At 46.1% G+C, this 17280-nt stretch overlaps 1 protein-coding gene and 1 pseudogene across 5 annotated transcripts in view; both read left to right on the top strand.

Moving 5' to 3' along the window:
• The window catches only part of ABLIM1 (actin binding LIM protein 1), a 333243-nt gene that overhangs the window by 175644 nt on the left and 140319 nt on the right, over positions 1-17280 (top strand). For all 5 annotated transcript variants that reach the window (XM_023511749.1, XM_023511747.1, XM_023511750.1 and 2 more), the window contains exon 2: positions 14391-14525. In XM_023511749.1, coding sequence (XP_023367517.1) covers positions 14391-14525 — 135 coding nt within the window. The remainder of the gene's footprint in view (positions 1-14390; positions 14526-17280) is intronic.
• LOC100966969 lies at positions 406-1434 on the top strand (annotated as a pseudogene).

Here is a 17280-nt window from a genome sequence, read left to right on the forward strand (position 1 = left end):
ATATACAGTTGTTCCTTCTGATTGCTATGCAAATGGTGAGAAGCTCAGACTTCTCAGCTGCTAATCAAACCTGCTGCTTAAAGTCTGTAGAGATGGAAAGTAGACTAGTGGTTACCTGGGAAGGGAGGCAGTGGGGAGTGCTCGTGAGTTGGGGTTTCTTTTGGGGTAATGAGAAAGTTCTAAAATTAGACTGTAGTGATGGTTGCACAGGTCGTGAATATACTAAAAATCATTGAATTATACCCATTAAATGGATAACTCGTATGGTACCCAGGTTATATTTCAATAAAGCTGTTAAACACACTGAGCATGCGTAGCTCGCCCTCAGGAAGCCGGGAAGAAGGGGGCGGGGCCGAGGCCGGCAGGCGCGGGGAAAATGGCGGCCGTGGGGAGAACGGACCTGAGGGGGCAGCGTGATGGAGGTGGATGCAGCGGTCCCCAGCGTGATGGCCTCCCGAGTGACCGGGAGTGTTTTGGTTGCTCTTCCTTCCCTTTTCATTCTCAACATCTCGGACCACTGGATCCACATGCGCTCCCAGGAGGGGCGGCCTATGCAAGTGATTGGGGCTCTGATGGGGAAGCAGGAGGGCCGAGGCATCGAGGTAACGAACTCCTTTGAGCTGCTGTCCCATACTGTGGAAGAAAAGGATTATCTTTGACAAGGAATATTACTACACCAAGGAGGAGCAGTTTAGACAGGTATTCGAGGAGCTGCAATTTCTGGGTTACTATACCACAGTGGGGCCCCCGACCCCTCCGACATCCAGGTGCGTAAGCAGGCGTGAGAGCTAATCGGAGTCCCCTCTCACTTAAGTTGAACCCTTTCACCCAGCACACAGATCTTGTCAGCTTTTTGAGTCTGTCGTTGGTATAATAAATGGAGAGGCCACAATGGTATCTGCTGAGCCGGCCTACACTCTGGCCACAGGAGAGGCTGAACGCATTGGGGTAGACCGTGTGGCCCAAATGACAGCAACAGGCAGTGGAGAGAATTCCACTGTGGCCCGACACCGCCTTGCACAACACAGTGCCATGGAGAGGCTGTACAGCTGTATCAAGCTCATTTTGGAGTCCGTCAAAGCGTCGGAAGCAGGCCAGGTCCCCTTTACCCATGAGATCCTGGGGAGGCCTATGCTCTGTGTCCCTGCCTCCTGGTGCTCAGCACTGACAAGTTCAAGATGGATTTTTATGATCAATGCAATGAGTGGGGCTCATGGCTTACCTCTGCAATTATCACCAAAATGTGCAACATCATGAACCAGTTTGTGAACAAGTTCAATGTCCTCTATGATCGACAAGGCATTGGCAGGCAGATGTGGGGGCTCTTTTGGGAGAGTACTTGAAGGGATGATGCACAGGAGTGAGGCAACTGTCCCAAAGGGAGGGGCACCGCCCCACTCCCTTTAGAGAAACCTCTGTCATTAATAAAAGGGGAGCAGCCCCTCAGCACCAAAAAAAATTAAATAAATGAAGCAATTAAAACCAAACCTGCTGCTTACAGCACCGTGGGTGCACCTGAACAGGTGATGCTGGCAGCTACTAGATTCCTCAGGTGAGCCCAGACGTTCCCAAGTGCCACACAGTGGGAAAGTAGGTGTCCATTGCTGAAAGTCACAGAAGACAACAGAGCCTGAAATTCAACCTATCTGAGTTTCAGGTGGAGCACACGGACATTCCTGACGGTCACCCACCGTCATTTTCTCACACTGGAACACCTCAGAAACAATAATGCTTCCATTTCTTGAGCGCTCTCTGTCAAGAAAAGTGCTAACCATCTTACGTGCCTTACTCCTAAGTGTCAAAATAGGATTGGACCCCATTTTACAAAAGAGGAAAGTAAGGCTTAGAGATGATAAGTAACTTGCCTCAGGTCACTTCTTAGAGGGACAGAGCCAGGGATGGCACCAGAACCTGTCTAAACATAACCCATCCTGTGACCCCCTCACCATGGGTGACTGAGGCCTCCCACAGAGAATCCTGATCTGTTGCACTGGGAGCTTAGGAACAGACCTTAGAAGCTGGCCTGAGCATACTCTGATCATTACACTCATCCCAAGACCCGGACCCTGGCAAGTCACAGTGGCTCCTGCCTGTGATCCTCGCACTCTGGGAGACTAAGGTGGGTGTATTGCTTGAGCATAGGAATTTGGGACCAGCCTGAGCAAGAGTGAGACCCTGCCTCTACTAAAAAATAGAAAAATTAGCTGGTTGTGGTGGAACACATCTGTAGTCCCAGTACTTGGAACGCTGAGACGTGAGGACCACTTGAGCCCAGGAGTTTCAGGTAGCTGTGAGCTGTGATCCCGTAGCACACTACCCAGAGTGACAGAGTGAGACCCTGCCTCCAAAACAAACCTTGACCCAGGACAAATGGGGAACTCCTAAAGTCTAAGGTCCTTTGCTTGTCCTTCAAGGATGCAGAGGTCACCTCCCCTCGGGTTGCCCTTGTACACGAATCTTTTGCTTCACGAGGCCGCCTGACGTCCAGCATGCACATGTGCCCTGGTACTCTCCCTTCAGACCCTAGCAGGTAGGGGTGTGCAACATGCACCCTGCGGGCCACATGCAGATCATTTGAGGACTGACTTGCTTATCTGTAGTGTCTGATACCCTGAAAAGTACACATGGACCTTTTCTTTTGCTCATCAGCTCTCATTAGTGTTTGTGTATTTACTGTGTGGCCCAAGACAACTCTCATTCTTTCAAAGTGTGGGAGAGAAGAAAAAAGGTTGGACACCCCTGCACACTTATGCTACTCTTGCTTTCTGGACACCCTCCCATTGTCACCTATCCTGTAGTGTCAAATTCCACTCTCTCCTCCCTAAAACTTTCTCCACTCCAACTCTTTGGCCCAGAGTACTTCGTGTTTTTCTCTTCAGGAAGTCCACACCTCCCTGGACAGCTCTTGAATGGTTTTTCTCTCTGTGGGTCAGCCCTCTGGTGGACTTACCCTGTGCTGTGCAATTCCAGGACCCCTACCTTGGGGTATGGGGAGAAGCTGTGGCTGTCAGCCTCTGGAGCTCCCCATCAGTCCCGGCACCACACAGGGCACCATGCAGGCACATGATGCGTCAAAATTTGTTGATAAGACCTCATTTCCTATATGTTGGAGGTTGCATTTAGGAGTTTTATAGCGGCATTTTTTTTTTTTTTTGAGACAGAGCCTCAAGCTGTCCCCCTGGGTAGAGTGCCGTGGCTTCACTGCTCACAGCAACCTCTAACTCCTGGGTTCAAGCGAGTCTCCTGCCTCAGCCTCCCAAGTAGCTGGGACCACAGGCGCCCGCCACAGCACCTGGCTATTTTTTGGTTGCAGCCATTATTGTTGTTTGGCAAGCCCGGGCTGGATTCGAACCTGCCACCTTAGGTGTATGTGGCTGGCGCCTTAGCCGCTTGAGCCACAGGCGCCAAGCCTATAGCGGCATTTAAAACAATTTCTCCTTCTCTTCCAGTCCCACCTTGGACTTTAAGCATACTTTTTTTTCTTTTCAGGTAATAGACGTCACTTAGTGCTCTGTTAAACTTTAGGAATTAATTTTTTCCCTTGTACTCAAGTTAGAAGAACCTCTGAAGTTAAGTAAGCGAAAGATCAAATCAACAGGATCATGCTTTCTGCCACCTGGATGAATAGAAGAATACCAAGCCAGGTGTAGATTGTACATGTTTGCTTTTTCTTGTAAAGGTAATACCTGAAAAAGTTATGTCATACAGAAAGCGTCAATAAACTTGAACTTCAGGTTTGGGAGGAGTCAGGAGCCCAAGAATCTAGACCAGTGTTTTTCAACCTTTTGAAAACTTATACTTGAATTTATAGTTAAATTATATTGATCAAAAGCAAGATTTAAAAAAAAAGAAGAATATCCTTACTGTGCTTTGAACTTCTTTCGAAAATAATTTATTTAATGATCTCAGATTTTCGCAGCATACCTAAGATCCTCTCGTGGCACACAAGTGTGCTGTGACACTCCGGGTGAAAATCACTGATCTGGGCTCTAGTTCTAGAATCACATCATGTCTGAGGCTGCATGTTGGACACTGTGGAGGCAGGTTGTGCTTTCATCTTCCAGTGGCTAGGGACACTGGCAGGACCCGGGGGAAGGTAAATGTGTGTGTTAGTTGACAGAGCAAGGGCAGGAGTGCCTTTTCAGAAAGGGTTCAAATTCTTGCTTCTGAAATTTATAAGCCCCTGAAGTAAAAGTCTCCCCCACTGTGCTGTTTATCAGCAGTAGCACCCCAGGCACAGTGCTGTGCTGGTAAATGTTTAACAACCAGCTCTCCAGAGGGTGGGCAGAGAATGGCCCCGATTTGTAAGGTTTTCCCATCCCACTGTGTAAAATGCCTCCACAGTAGCTGGTTTCAAACTGCCAAGCTGAAGTCACTGACCACACAGCTGGGAAGGGCTGGGCACAGCTGGCTCTCTCCAGCCAGCCGGAGCTCTCTACTGCTGGGTGAGTGCCTTAACATTTCTGAAGCTCACTTTTCACATTTGTAGAATGAAGATATTTGGGGTGGATGGGATCATGGGAGTACCTTGCCTTCAAGCAGGTTTTGTAAATTATGACATGCCGTATACATATTAGCCATTTTCATTACTTTGTCTAAAATGCTATTTTTAACCAGCTGGTAATTCCAAATATGTCTTGGGAAATAGGTAGACTCAGCCAAAAAGCAAGACAGCTGGGCGGCTTCCTATGCTGTTAATAGAAGGGTTTGTGCCACACAGGGACACTCCATGAGATCTCTTAGTTCTTAGACTTTTATTTTCACCCCCGTACAATATCGATTTGGAGTTAGAATCTACAATGTCTTGATTTGGAATCAGGACACGAAAGGCAATGGTGATACTGTGCCTAAGCTAAGCTCCGCCTCAGGCCCATGGGCCTAAATGCAAATAGACTCTGACCCTCCCTCCCAACTTGTGTAGCTCAAATGGGACCACTGTCCTGCTGCTCTCAGAACCAGGCCACATGTGGCTCTGTCGCAATCCATAAGGATGTGGTATTCTGCCAGCAGGGTTCAGACTGAAGCCACAGGCCAATTGTTTGACTTGATCCGTTTCTAAGTGAAATTGCTGGCACAGGGACAATGTGAGATCCCTGGGTGACCTTGAAAAGTGCAATCACATTTTCAGAAGGGATTCTTGTAATGCTTCAGAAATTCCTGCTCACACCGGCCAGTGACAGGCTCTCCTGACGTTCAGCTGACAGGGGCGTCTCTGTGCCCCGCCAGGGCTGTGGGGCTGTTTTCGTTGGTCTTGTGTTGCTATCACAGAATACCACAGACTGGGCAATTTATAGAGAAAAGAATTTTATTTCTTACAGTGACTTGAGGCTGGGAAGTCCGAGATCGAGGGGCTGGGTCTGATGAGGGCTTTCTTGCTGAATCATCTGTGGTGGAAGGCTGAGGGCAAAACCAACTTGGGAGCTAGGGTAAGATGACCAGATGTCCCGCTTTTGGTGGGACAGTCCCGATTTTTAACAATTTGTCCTGCATCCCGCGGCGTTTTTAAAAAGCCCCGATTTTTGGAAAGAATGCACAACAAGCTAGGGAACATGGGAGAACAGGAAGGGAATATACGGTTTTCGGCTGCCATGTGGCTATTTCACCAGGATATGTGTTTTATATTATTTTTGTTAATTTTATAATGTTAAACTTTGATAATAACAAATAATTGTTGAGAACTGATTTTCAAGAACTGCTTATCAAAGTTTGCACTGTTGTCAGGCCCCCCCAGGCCCTGCCCCCCTCCCCCATGGTGTCCCGCTTTACCAATGTTAAAATCTGGTCACCTTAAGCTAGGGAGAAGATGGGACCAAACTTCATTCTTTAATCAGGAATCTGCTGCTGTGGTAACTGCCTCCCTCCCACTCTCACTGCATTAATCCATCCATAAGGGTGGAGCCTTCATGACCTAATCTCCGCTTACATGTCCCACCTCTTAAGGTTACAATGGCATTTAAACTTCAGTGCGATTTTGGAGGGGATGTTCAAACCATAGCAACACCCAGGAGGAGATGGCCTTGTGTTGTCTCTCCTAGCACCCTGGGAGGGGGGCTGTATCCTCAGCCTCTTCTATAGTCTCAGGGAGATTGGAGCACATGGCACGAAAGGCAGGACTAGGAGTTAGGTCCTAATGCTTTGTCCTTCTAGTCACTGCTGGGGAAAAGAGGTGAGACTTGTATACAAATGACTATTCTAAGGTAAAATTACTAAGCGTGGTCAGAAGGCAGCCAGAGGAGATCAAAGAAGGGTGTTGTCTCACTGATTCATCTCAGAAGGTGTGTCAAAGGAGTCGCCTTTCTGGGAGGAGGAGAAGGCACCAGGCCAATGTCAAATCCCTCCCCAAGTTTAACCTGCACAGATAGAAGGCAGGTGTAGCACAGCAGGGCAAGTGTGTCAAGTGATTTGCAAAGAGGAACTTCCCTGGCTGAATTATGATAATCCTAGCACCTCTTTGCCTTGGGGGAATCAGATTAATTGGATTTGGGCAGAGGCTGTTTCTATAATCAGAAGGCCAGCTGACAGGTTGCTGACAGTGTCTTTTATGGTTAGAAGACTAGCAGGGACCTGTGGCCTTGCCACCGAAGAGGCGAATCAAGTATCAGGATGTTTTACACGCGAAGGTTCACACACACCCTGCCCCACACTGCCCGCCTTCTGGGAGTGTTTGTGCCAAGTAACAATCCTGATTACCAGACTCATGTGGTACAAGAAAATTAAGTCCTGGTAGCCAATTCAAGAGAAGGATCGTTTTGGACAACTAATGACAGGGTAACAGTATGTGTAGCTTCAAGTAACTATCACTTACTACAGCAGCAAATGGACTTTTAGGTAAACTGCAAATTAAACACTCTGTATTTATTTGGCTCGGCACCTGTGGCTCAAGCGGCTAAGACGCCAGCCACATACACCTAAGGTGGCGGGTTCGAATCCAGCCCGGACCCGCCAAACAACAATAATGGCTGCAAAAAAAAAAAAAAAGTAGCCAGGCATTGTGGTGGGCGCCTGTGGTCCCAGCTACTTGGGAAGCGGAGGCAGGAGACTCTCTTGAGCCCAGGAGTTGGAGGTTGCTGTGAGCAGTGAAACCATGGTACTCTACCCAGGGGGATAGTTTGAGGCTCTGTCTCAAAAAAAAAACCAAAAAAACAAAAAAACACTCTATATTTATTTAAACTCCTGAGTTTCTTGTTTTTATGCTCAATGCTAGTACCACTGTAGCACAAAGAAAGGGAGGAGGAGGTAGGGGAGAGCACATCTCTGTGATGTGTGCTTACAATTCAGTGGGAACTACTGGGGTTGAAGCAGAGAAAATATTCTAGGTGATGAAGCAGTCTCTCTGAACTGTAAACACCCAAGAGAATAGGATTCCTGTCTTTAAGCAGAGATCAGCCTTACCATGCAGAGGACCTTGTGATTGCAAATCCGGACCAGTCTGAACCAGAGAGAGATTTCCAATCCAGGCCCTTGTTCAGGCTGGAGGAGGCAGAAAGGGCCTCCTGATGGCAGGTTGCACTTTCTTGCTGTCTCTCCCTTCCTGTGTAAGTGTTCGTTTCCCATAAATTGCTGCATCCTGGAATAATGTCTTTTTTTATTTGAAGTATCGTTTCCCATCTGCTTATTTACTAGCAGGTGTTACCTGAGGAACGATGGTGCAGCTGAGGGTTCCCTCTTCTGACCTCTGGAATCAGAATCCAGTGAGTACGTGGTACCAGCTTGATTTCCTTCTGTGCTGGACTGTATTTTCCTGGGGAAGTCCCCTATGCAGCATTTCCAAGCACAGGCTTTGGAATCAAACTACTACTTCTCAGCTGTGTGATCTTGGACAAGGAATCTAACTTTTCTCGGCCTTTGTTTCTTCCTCTGAAAAAAAGGAAATATACAACCATATCCCATAAGGCAGTTGTGAGGAATATTTGCGATTGTGAGTATCAGTTAATTAACACAGTGCCTGGAACATGGTTAAGTGTTTGATACATTTTTCTCGTCATAATGATAGTGTTCTCTAGTTATTAATTGCAATGTCAGGAGTTCAGGACCCTATAGCTTCTTGGGGGAAGATGCCCCACTAGTAGTATTGGGTACTAGTAACCTTATTTTCCTCAATCCAAAAAATTGAACTGAGAAGTTCAGGCAATTTGACTTTAAAACAGAACTATTTCAGCAATTTGATGGAAATGACTGTGGAGTTTATAGCTTTGTAGAGCCAGGATTGATGCATTATGCATTATTTGCTTGCAAAAGCAAAATAAAGAACAAGAGAGAAAATCAGGTGTTAGGCGATGATATTCAGTACAAGAGGACTTGGAGAAGAATGAAGTGTTTGATCAGCCACAGTAAAAACTTCAGAGAAGTATCAGGACCTGGGCTGGCCCTGTGGGTTAGATCTAAATTGAACTGCCTGAGTTTGAAACCACTTAGAATAGTGAAATACTCAGCAAATGTAGTTCCTAAAAGATGTCTTAAAGACTAGCATGAGCCGTGTCACTGAAGATCTCGGAAGGTAAACAGAGAACTTTAGACTCAAAGAATGGGACAGACAGAGAGGTATTGGAAGTTTTTAGTTTTGTTCTTTTTAAAATATATTTTATATGTTTCTAACAGTTTTGGATGAACTGAAAAATTGAGGCAATAATACAGACAGTTCCCATATACCTGACACTCAGTCCCCCCCCCCCAGTAACGTCTTACATTTGTATAACACATTTGTTACAGTTACTGGACTACACTGACACTTTATTATGAACTGAGGTCCGTACTTCATTCAGATTGCCTTGGTTCTACCTAATGTCCCTTTTCTGTTCCAGGACCTCATCTAGGGCACCCCATTTACATTTAATCAGTGTGTCTCCTTATACTCCTCTTGGCTGTGAAAGTTTCTCAGACCATCTTTGTTTTTGCTGATCTTGACGATTTTGGAGAGTACTGTTCAGATACACAAGAACCCCCATAGCTGACCACCTCTCTACATTGACCATCCCCTTAAACTGTCATAATTATCATTGAACTGACCTGCACCACATGTACTCAGTGGAAGGTCCTTGTGTTGACCACCTCCATATGTTGACCAGTTTGTTACAGTCCCTCGCCTGGTCAACTCACAGAGGGTCTACTGTATTTTTTAGAACGTCTCTCAGTTTGAGATTTTTCTCATGATTAGACAAGAGTTGTGGGTTTTGGAGGGGAAGAAAGACCCTAGAGGCAAAGTGCCCATTTTCATCACATGTGAAAGGGACATTCTGTCAACATACCTTGTCACTGTGGATGCTGACCCTGATCCCCTGGCGGGTGTTGGTCAGATCTCCTACTTTAAGGTTCTTCATTTTTTTCCTCCCCATCCCTATTCTACTTTTTGAAGGGAAATTGCTATGCCCAGCCCACACCTAAGAGTAAGGAGTGACGCTCCTCTGCCTGGAGTAGACTGTGCTGGAAAGAAAAAGCCAGGACGTAGGAGACCCAGCAATCTGAGAAAAAGGGGTTGAGGACTTGGATTCGTGGGGTGAGAGAAGAGCTGAGTAAGGATGTGCAAGTGGACAGAAAAGGGAAGGCGGCCTCGAGGATGACTGTGAAGCCTCAAGCATCAGTGATTAGGAGGATTATTCTGGCATGAAGCGCTCTGGGTTAGGAGCTGCTGCATTAGTTTGCCGCCAGCTCTTTACTTTGTGGCTGCGTCACGGTGGGCAAGTCACTCCTTCCCTCTGATCCTCAATTTGCCCGTTTCCAAGATGGGTTAACAGCACCTGTCCTTCCTCCCGCAGGCTCTCCTGAGAGTAAGGCAGAGCAGATGGGGGGCTTTGAAAGCTGTCAGGCGCTGTGTCACTTCACAGGCCTGTGGGGAAAGGCATGATGGTGCTCTGGAGACAGAAAGGGACATGGGAGAGGGAATTCGTGTGTTACGGGGAGACTCGGAATCTTTCAGATAACCCGCAGCAGGGTACAGGGCACAGGGCACAGCTTCGTACTGTTAGTACTCCGTCTTTTTGTTTCCGGTGGTGTAGTCTGGTGGTCTGTGCCCCAGAGGGCAGTAGTCTGGGGGAGATGAAGCTAGTTCTAGATCTGAGGACGAGCTCTGCCTAAGCTCTGTGGCTTTTCTTTTCTAAACCACAGTCACCTCTGCTTGAAGACACTGTAGGTTACCGAAATGTCTTTAAATGGTGTCAATCTCCCAGTCTCATTGCCAGACGTATTTAATAGACATCTCAAAAGTAACACATTCGGAATTGAACTTTTGCTTGGAGATGTGGCTGACCCGTTTTATTTGACTGTGAAAGAGAGCGTGAAATTCCTCAGCTGGCCGTGCAGGGGGCTGGCTGCTCTGTCTGGGGACCAGAATCCCTCCAGACTGGGTGTTTTACAGCAGAGGGATCCCTTTGCCTGTTCAGGCCCTTCATATGTGTTTCCTCATTACTTAGAAAGTGGGCAGCCATGCTCTCAGCTTTCCAGTACATACTTCCTATTTAATAACCAAAAAAGTTGATGAACCATGGAAGGTTTTAACCATGTCTGCCCAAGTTCCAGGGTAAATCAGTGATTACTTAGTGTGGGGAAAGTGGTGGGCAGCCTCGATGCTAAGTGCGCCTCTGCCAATAACTCGCTGCTGACTTTGGGCAAGGAACATAAGCCCTTTGCTCCTCATTTTCCTTATTGGAATAAGTAGGGACCACCCAGGCTCTGAAAGATGGAAAAAGCGCAAATTAGCAACTGAGCCGGCTGGCAAATCGGAGGTGCTGAATTAACAGTGTGTCCATATCACAAATGATTCCACCTATGTCAACATTGTAGAATTTAGTCAACAAATAGGCATTTGGCAATAACCACACTATCAAAGAAAGTCATGCAAAATGAACCTCTTTATTCATCTTTAAAAAGGAAGGAGATTCTTTGGTTTACACTGACATGAGTTGGGCTGAAATAACTCAACCAAGTTTGGTCTTTGGGTTCTGTCATTCTCTAAAAAGAAAAGCCCATTTCTGGGTGAGCGTGTGTGGCTCATGCCTATAATTCTAGCACTCTGGGAGGTATAAGTGGGAGGATCACTTGAGCCCAGGAGTTGCAATGAGCTATGATGATGCCACTGTGCCACTGCACCCTAGCCAAAGTGACATAGTGAGACTCTGTCTCAAAAAAAAAAAAAAAAGAGAGAGAGAAGAAAAGAAAGGAAAAAAGCCCCTTTTTTCACAAACGGGTTTGATGTGTGTCTGCCTAGGGTCTTATATGAAGAAAAGTATCTATGCAAGTAAACAGGACATAGTCTCTGTTCATCTCTGGGTAAAAGCAAAAGTCGTCTCTGGGCGTGGAGGACTTGGTGGCGAAATATCTATTTCCACAGGGAAATGCTTGTAAAACCTGGATGCTGATCCCAACTCTGACCTTTGTGGCTGGTGCCAGCACTTGCACTGCCTCCTTTATTCAGACATAGAGAAAAGCCAAGAAGTGAAATGATATTTTCCTTCCCTCATCATTACTCAGCACGGCTGGTTTGCTTAGCAATAAGAAATTCAAGTGTCAAGAGAAACTGCAGTGCAGTTTCTTAGCCAAAAATGCATACTCCCTGAGAGTCAAGAGACTCACTGTGTTCTCATATTGTTGCTGAAGACGATGGTCTTGCAAGTTACTTTTGAAATGCACACTCTATCTATAGCTGGCTTACTCATATTGTCTGAATTTTAAAGGGAAATAGCTCTTAGACCAGAGTGTGTATTAAGAACCACCTGCCAAGCTCACTAAAAAGGGATCCCTAACTGATGCCCACACTAGGTCACTGGGGCTGAGGAATCTGTGTTTTTAACACATGGCAGCCTGGGTTTGGATTTGGGGGTGGTCAGCAAGCTGCCCTGAGGAATACCATGTGGGTGCCATTGCCTGGGTAGTAAGACCTTTTGGCTACCTATATTCCCTTTATAAGCCAAAGCCCTCGCTGTTGCTTTTAGAATTGCACTTGAACTTGGCTGTGTAAATTGAATTATGAATGTAATTATAATGATTATAAGTAGTAATTATTACTGACTTGCAGCAATTTTTTGTTTATTCAAATGACACGGGAGGAACGTGATCTGGGAAGTCAGAAAGGGCTAGCTGTAGATCTTTGAGGTTCCGTTTACTCTTACTTGGGCAGGTTGCTCAACTTCTCTGGGGCTCTATTTCTTCATCTGTATAATGGGAACAATATTATTCACTTTGCTGAGAGAGAAGGATGGTGAGGATGGATAAAGTGACTTAGGTGTAAGCCCAGAGCCCGATGCCTGGCATTTTGTAGAAACTCAATAAATACTAATTTTTCCCATTCTTACAGGAGGAAGATTAAATTAAAAAAAGAAAAACAAAACAGCTCACATAATCTCCACTAGCACTTGAAGCAGATATTGTTAAGGGAAACTGTTTTTATTGCTCAGGTGATTTGATTTTTGGCCTTAATACGTATCACTTTTAAGATCAGTAATTATTGAGGAGTCTTCTCCTCCTTAACCCTTTTAATAATACTAAGTTCTGTTCCAGGGAGATCTCAATGGGTAGATAAGAAAAATGCAGGTGAATTTCAACCTTGGTGTCTTTCCCAGACATTCCCAGGGATGGTCTGTTTTAGAGAACACAGATCAGGTATTTAACCTGAAACTATACCTGCTCCTGGGCAAAATCTCACAATAAGAACCTTGTTTCGCAGAACTTAGTCATGGATTATTTGGACTGTCTTGTTCAAACTCTTTCCAGGTGAAATGAGAAGATTGCAGAGGTCTGAGAGCAACAACGAACCATTCATTACACTTGTGGGGCACCGTGAGCTCCTTGCTGGGAGATGCTTGCTGAGTTAAGATCTAGCAATATGTGCCCATGTCGGCCCCCTGCACAGCCTGGTTTTACCTTCTACAAAAAAGTCGTCTTTGTGTTGATCAATTCATTTTAGGTTCCCAACGCTTGTCTCATATCACGCTCACATAGGTACTTAAGTAACTTATATCTCATATTCCTCCTTCTCAGGACCCAAACAAAGAAAAAAGGAATTTGGTAGCAAAAAGTGACAATCTGCATTCTATGGCTGGAGAAGGTACAAATTAAATGAAGACATTTGGGGAGCTCAAAGCCCCTGGGGTCCTCTCACAGCCTCCTCTGGGCCTCTGTCAAGGGGAGGCAGTGTGCCCTGGTCTCGGCAGGATAGGGCAGTGGTTGCTATTTCTTGCAGGCCACACTCGGGAAACTGACAGAGTAATCCCCGAAGGCCCCATCATGTGATTTTCAAGTCTGAAAAGACCCTAGAAATCTTCTGGGCCAATCCTCTTTGTTTTTGTTTTTGTTTTTTTGAGACAGAGCCTCAAGCTATCCCCCTGGGTAGAGTGCCATGGCATCACAGCTCACAGCAACCTCCAACTCCTGGGCTCAAGCGAGTCTCCTGCCTCAGCCTCCCAAGTAGCTGGGACTACAGGCGCCCGCCAACACACCCGGGTTTTTTTTCCTGGCTATTTTTTTTTTGGGGGGGGGGGTTGCAGCCGTCACTGTTGTTTGGCGGGTCTGGGCTGGGGATTCGAACCTGCCACCTTAGGTGTACGTGGCTGGCGCCTTAGCCGGTTGAGCTATAGGCGTCGAGCCAATCCTCTTTGTTTTATGGGAAAGGAAACTGAAACTCAGAGAGATCCACTTGGTTCCTAGTTTATTTTTTAAAACATTACTGCCTGCAGTGTGTGGATCAGGAACGATGCACGTAAGAGGCTCATGATGGGGCCTCCGATGGGTTAAATGAGTTGCCAAATTAAGATCAGGCATGACTCCCTGAAAAGTCGACCAGGAACTATCCAACGTGCAGTAATTAAAGAGGAGAGGAACGTTTACTGTGCTCCTTTGATCTGTGAGCCTTCTGCAGTGTCCCCAGGAGAGTCCACTGTGGACAGCAGTGAACCCCAGTGCAGCGCTGTGTTTTGTACCTTACCTTTCTTGTCCTTAGAAATCAGGGATTTCTACCACAAAGTACAATGGGGGAGGGAAAAAGAGGATGAACTTGAAGAAAAGGTCCCCATCTTCATGGAACTCAGTCTGCAGTGAATACCTGCTAAAAGCTGCCCTCTACATTGAGATAAAGACATATTGTACAGACTCATTACAAAATATCAGACCAAGCAAGATAGTGTATTTCATGGTCCCATATTGGTCCCATCCTAGAGAAGTTTGGGAGGAAAAGAGAGGACAGCAGGCTCCAGAGGGGAACAAGCCCAGTGTTAGTATTTTCCCCACTGAACTGTTATAGCCACAATTGTCATATTGATGTGTGTGTCCCCAGGATTATAGATTTTGGGGGTTCTCATTTCATGCTATTGAACCAGTATGTGTGGCTCATTTGATGCTGAAATTATGGGGATATTTTTTAGGAATACTTTCTACTCACCTGGATCTTTTTTTCTTTTTCTCAGTGGCCCACCCTCAGGACCCTCACCACCCACCGGAGAAGCCTGTCATTCACTGCCATAAGTGTGGGGAGCCCTGCAAGGGTGAAGTGCTTCGGGTCCAGACCAAACATTTCCACATCAAATGTTTCACCTGCAAAGGTATGGTGCCTCCGGCTGCCAGCCTTAGTGGCACATCACAGTCAGTGCTTGCTGTGGGGTTGGCCCCAGCCCCTTAATCCCACATCAAGAGTTAATGCCCTCAGAAGCCCCAGAATCATTCACCTCTAGTTTGAGTCTTGGTTATACTTTAGGGGTTCCCAGGACCAGCGGTTCACAAGCCTTTGGGTGCTCACCAAGGTCCCTGACCTGACTGTTGAAGAGCAGTAAAGACAAATGCAGCCCTGTGCTTAGCACCTTATCCTTCTTGTCTCCTGAAGTCAGGGATTCCTACCACAAAGTAACCTTGTTCTATATCCATCTGTTATAAAAGAGCTGGGAAAATCCTAAGATTAGGGTGTCGAGGCACTGGCTCCTGTGCGTGCATTGAGAAGCGAGAATTAGGAGGTCTGCAAACAGAAGGGTACCTCCCACACCAAAAGCTACCAGTTAGATGTCAGTGTCCATCAACAAGCCTACTTTTTAGGTTTACAGAGGTTGGCATTTTGGTAAGAAATCTGCTGACCTGTTATTTGAGAGCCAGGACATGGCTGACTAAGGAAAAAGTGGAAGACGAGAGAGAAGAGTGGTTTTTGTGTATGTGTTTGAGAAATAGGTTACTTGGGCTGAGAGCACATCTGGGTGGCTCAGGATGGGGTGAAGGACGTAGGAAGGAACGGAAGAGGCACAGACTCTGAGCCTGCCTTGCAGATTTACTCTGTGCCCTGCACACGTTAAGCACCCCCATTCCTGGAAACTGGGTTTCATGTTGAGTGTCTGAGGTCACAGAGACTCAGCATGGAAGGCCAGGGATGGTGACCCTGTAATCCTAGCACTCTGGGAGGCTGAGGTGGGAGGATTGCTTGAGGCCAGGAGTTCAAGACCAGCCTGAGCAAGAGTGAGACCCTGTCTTTCCAAAAAAGAAAAATTGGCCAGGCATGGGGGTGCATATAGTCCCAGCTACTCAGGAGGCTGAGGTAGGAAATCGTTCAAGCCCAGGAGTTGGAGGTTGACGTGAGCTATGATGACACCATTGCACTTTAGCCTGAGACTCTGTCTCCAAAAACAAAAAAATTACGCAGCATTGTATCCCAGGCCATCCTTTTGTGGCCAAGGAGGCTCAAGTAGACACCAGAGTAGGAAATACATAAAATACATAAAATACATATGTATACATATGTACATTTAAATACATAAAAAAAGGAAGAGGGGAAGCGGGGTGCTTTCCTGGAGCCTGCAGCCACTCCTTTCATGGAGCATGAACTTTTCAGGAGAAGGAGCGTTAGCCTGTGCAGCTAGGGTGACTAAGCTCAGTGCATGACACAGGTTATACATCTGTTAGGAAGAGATTATTTAACTCTCCTGAAAGTCTCTACCAGGAAGAATGATAAACCCAAGTTTTCAGACAACCCAAGTTGGTCATCAGGCAATATCAGCCACACCCAGGGTGCTGACTGTGCTGCTGTCGCAGGTGGCTTGAGTCCTGCCTTGCCATGAAGCAGCCGTGCGATTGCAGGCAATTTCCTTGTCTCTCTGTGGCTCTGTGTCCTAATCTATAAAATCAAGAGACTAGACATTGTGACACTTAAATCACTCTAGGTCTGAAGTTTGCAGTTTCTGTGCACACAGTCCTGTATTATAGTCCAGTCTATATTATAGAATGCAAGGTCCTGAATTAGTGTCATAGGTAGCATGTCAGAGAAAAATATTTTTTGGTTATATCCAGCCAGCTAACTCAGACTCAGCATTATAAATATGTTTTTAAATTTTCATAAATTTCCTGAGACATCATTCCAGGGACAGATTCAGTATGAAATATAAATATAATCGATAAAGGGCTTCAGCCCTGTATGTATTCTATAATAACATTTCCAGTTGAAAGTGTAAGGTGTTAGTCTCTGATCTGGGCTGTCACTGCTCCACACACCAAGGCATCAGAATGCACATCATTTATCCTCTGCGGGATGGAATACCACAAAAGTGGTATTAAATAAATGAATCATAATATCCAACTTGTATCCCAACTTTCTGTGGTCACCTTTTTTTTTAATGTCCAAAGAAAGTGGTTTAAGCTCCACACCTTATACTATAGGAAGTCCAGGACTTTTGCCAAGATTTGAGAGGAGTGTTATCCAATAGAAATACAATGCAAGGCATGTGTGTAATTCTAAACATGGTAATAGCTATGTTAAAGAGCTGGAAAAGGGCTCAGCACCTGTGGCTCAATTGGCTAAGGCACCAGCCACATACACCTGAGGTGGCGGGTTCAAATCCAACCTGGGCCCACCAAACAACAATAACGGCTGCAACCAAAAAATAGCCAGGCATTGTGGCAGACACCTGTGGTCCTGGCTACAAGGAGACTCTCTTGAGCCCAGGAGTTGGAGGTTGCTGTGAGCTGTGATGCCATGGTACTCTACCCAGGGGGATAGCTTGAGGCTCTGTCTCAAAAAAAAAGAGCTGGAAAGGACATGTATGATTAATTTATATAATATATTTCATTTACTCCCCATATCAAAAAATGTATCTTTTCAACATATAATATAAAAATTATTGAGATATTTGACTTTTTTTTAAGACTAGCTTAACACATCTCAATCTGGATTAGACACATTTCAAATGCTCAATTGCCACACATGTTAGCGGCCACCGCAGCGTTAGTGGCAGCCGCAGTATTAGTGGCAGCCGCAGTGCTAGTTGTAGCCACAGTGTAGTGGCAGGCGCAGTGTTAGTGGCAGGCGCAGTGTTAGTGGCAGGC

This window comes from Otolemur garnettii, unplaced genomic scaffold (genome assembly GCF_000181295.1).
Source record: "Otolemur garnettii isolate 467f Iridium unplaced genomic scaffold, OtoGar3 scaffold00021, whole genome shotgun sequence".
NCBI lineage: Eukaryota > Metazoa > Chordata > Mammalia > Primates > Galagidae > Otolemur > Otolemur garnettii.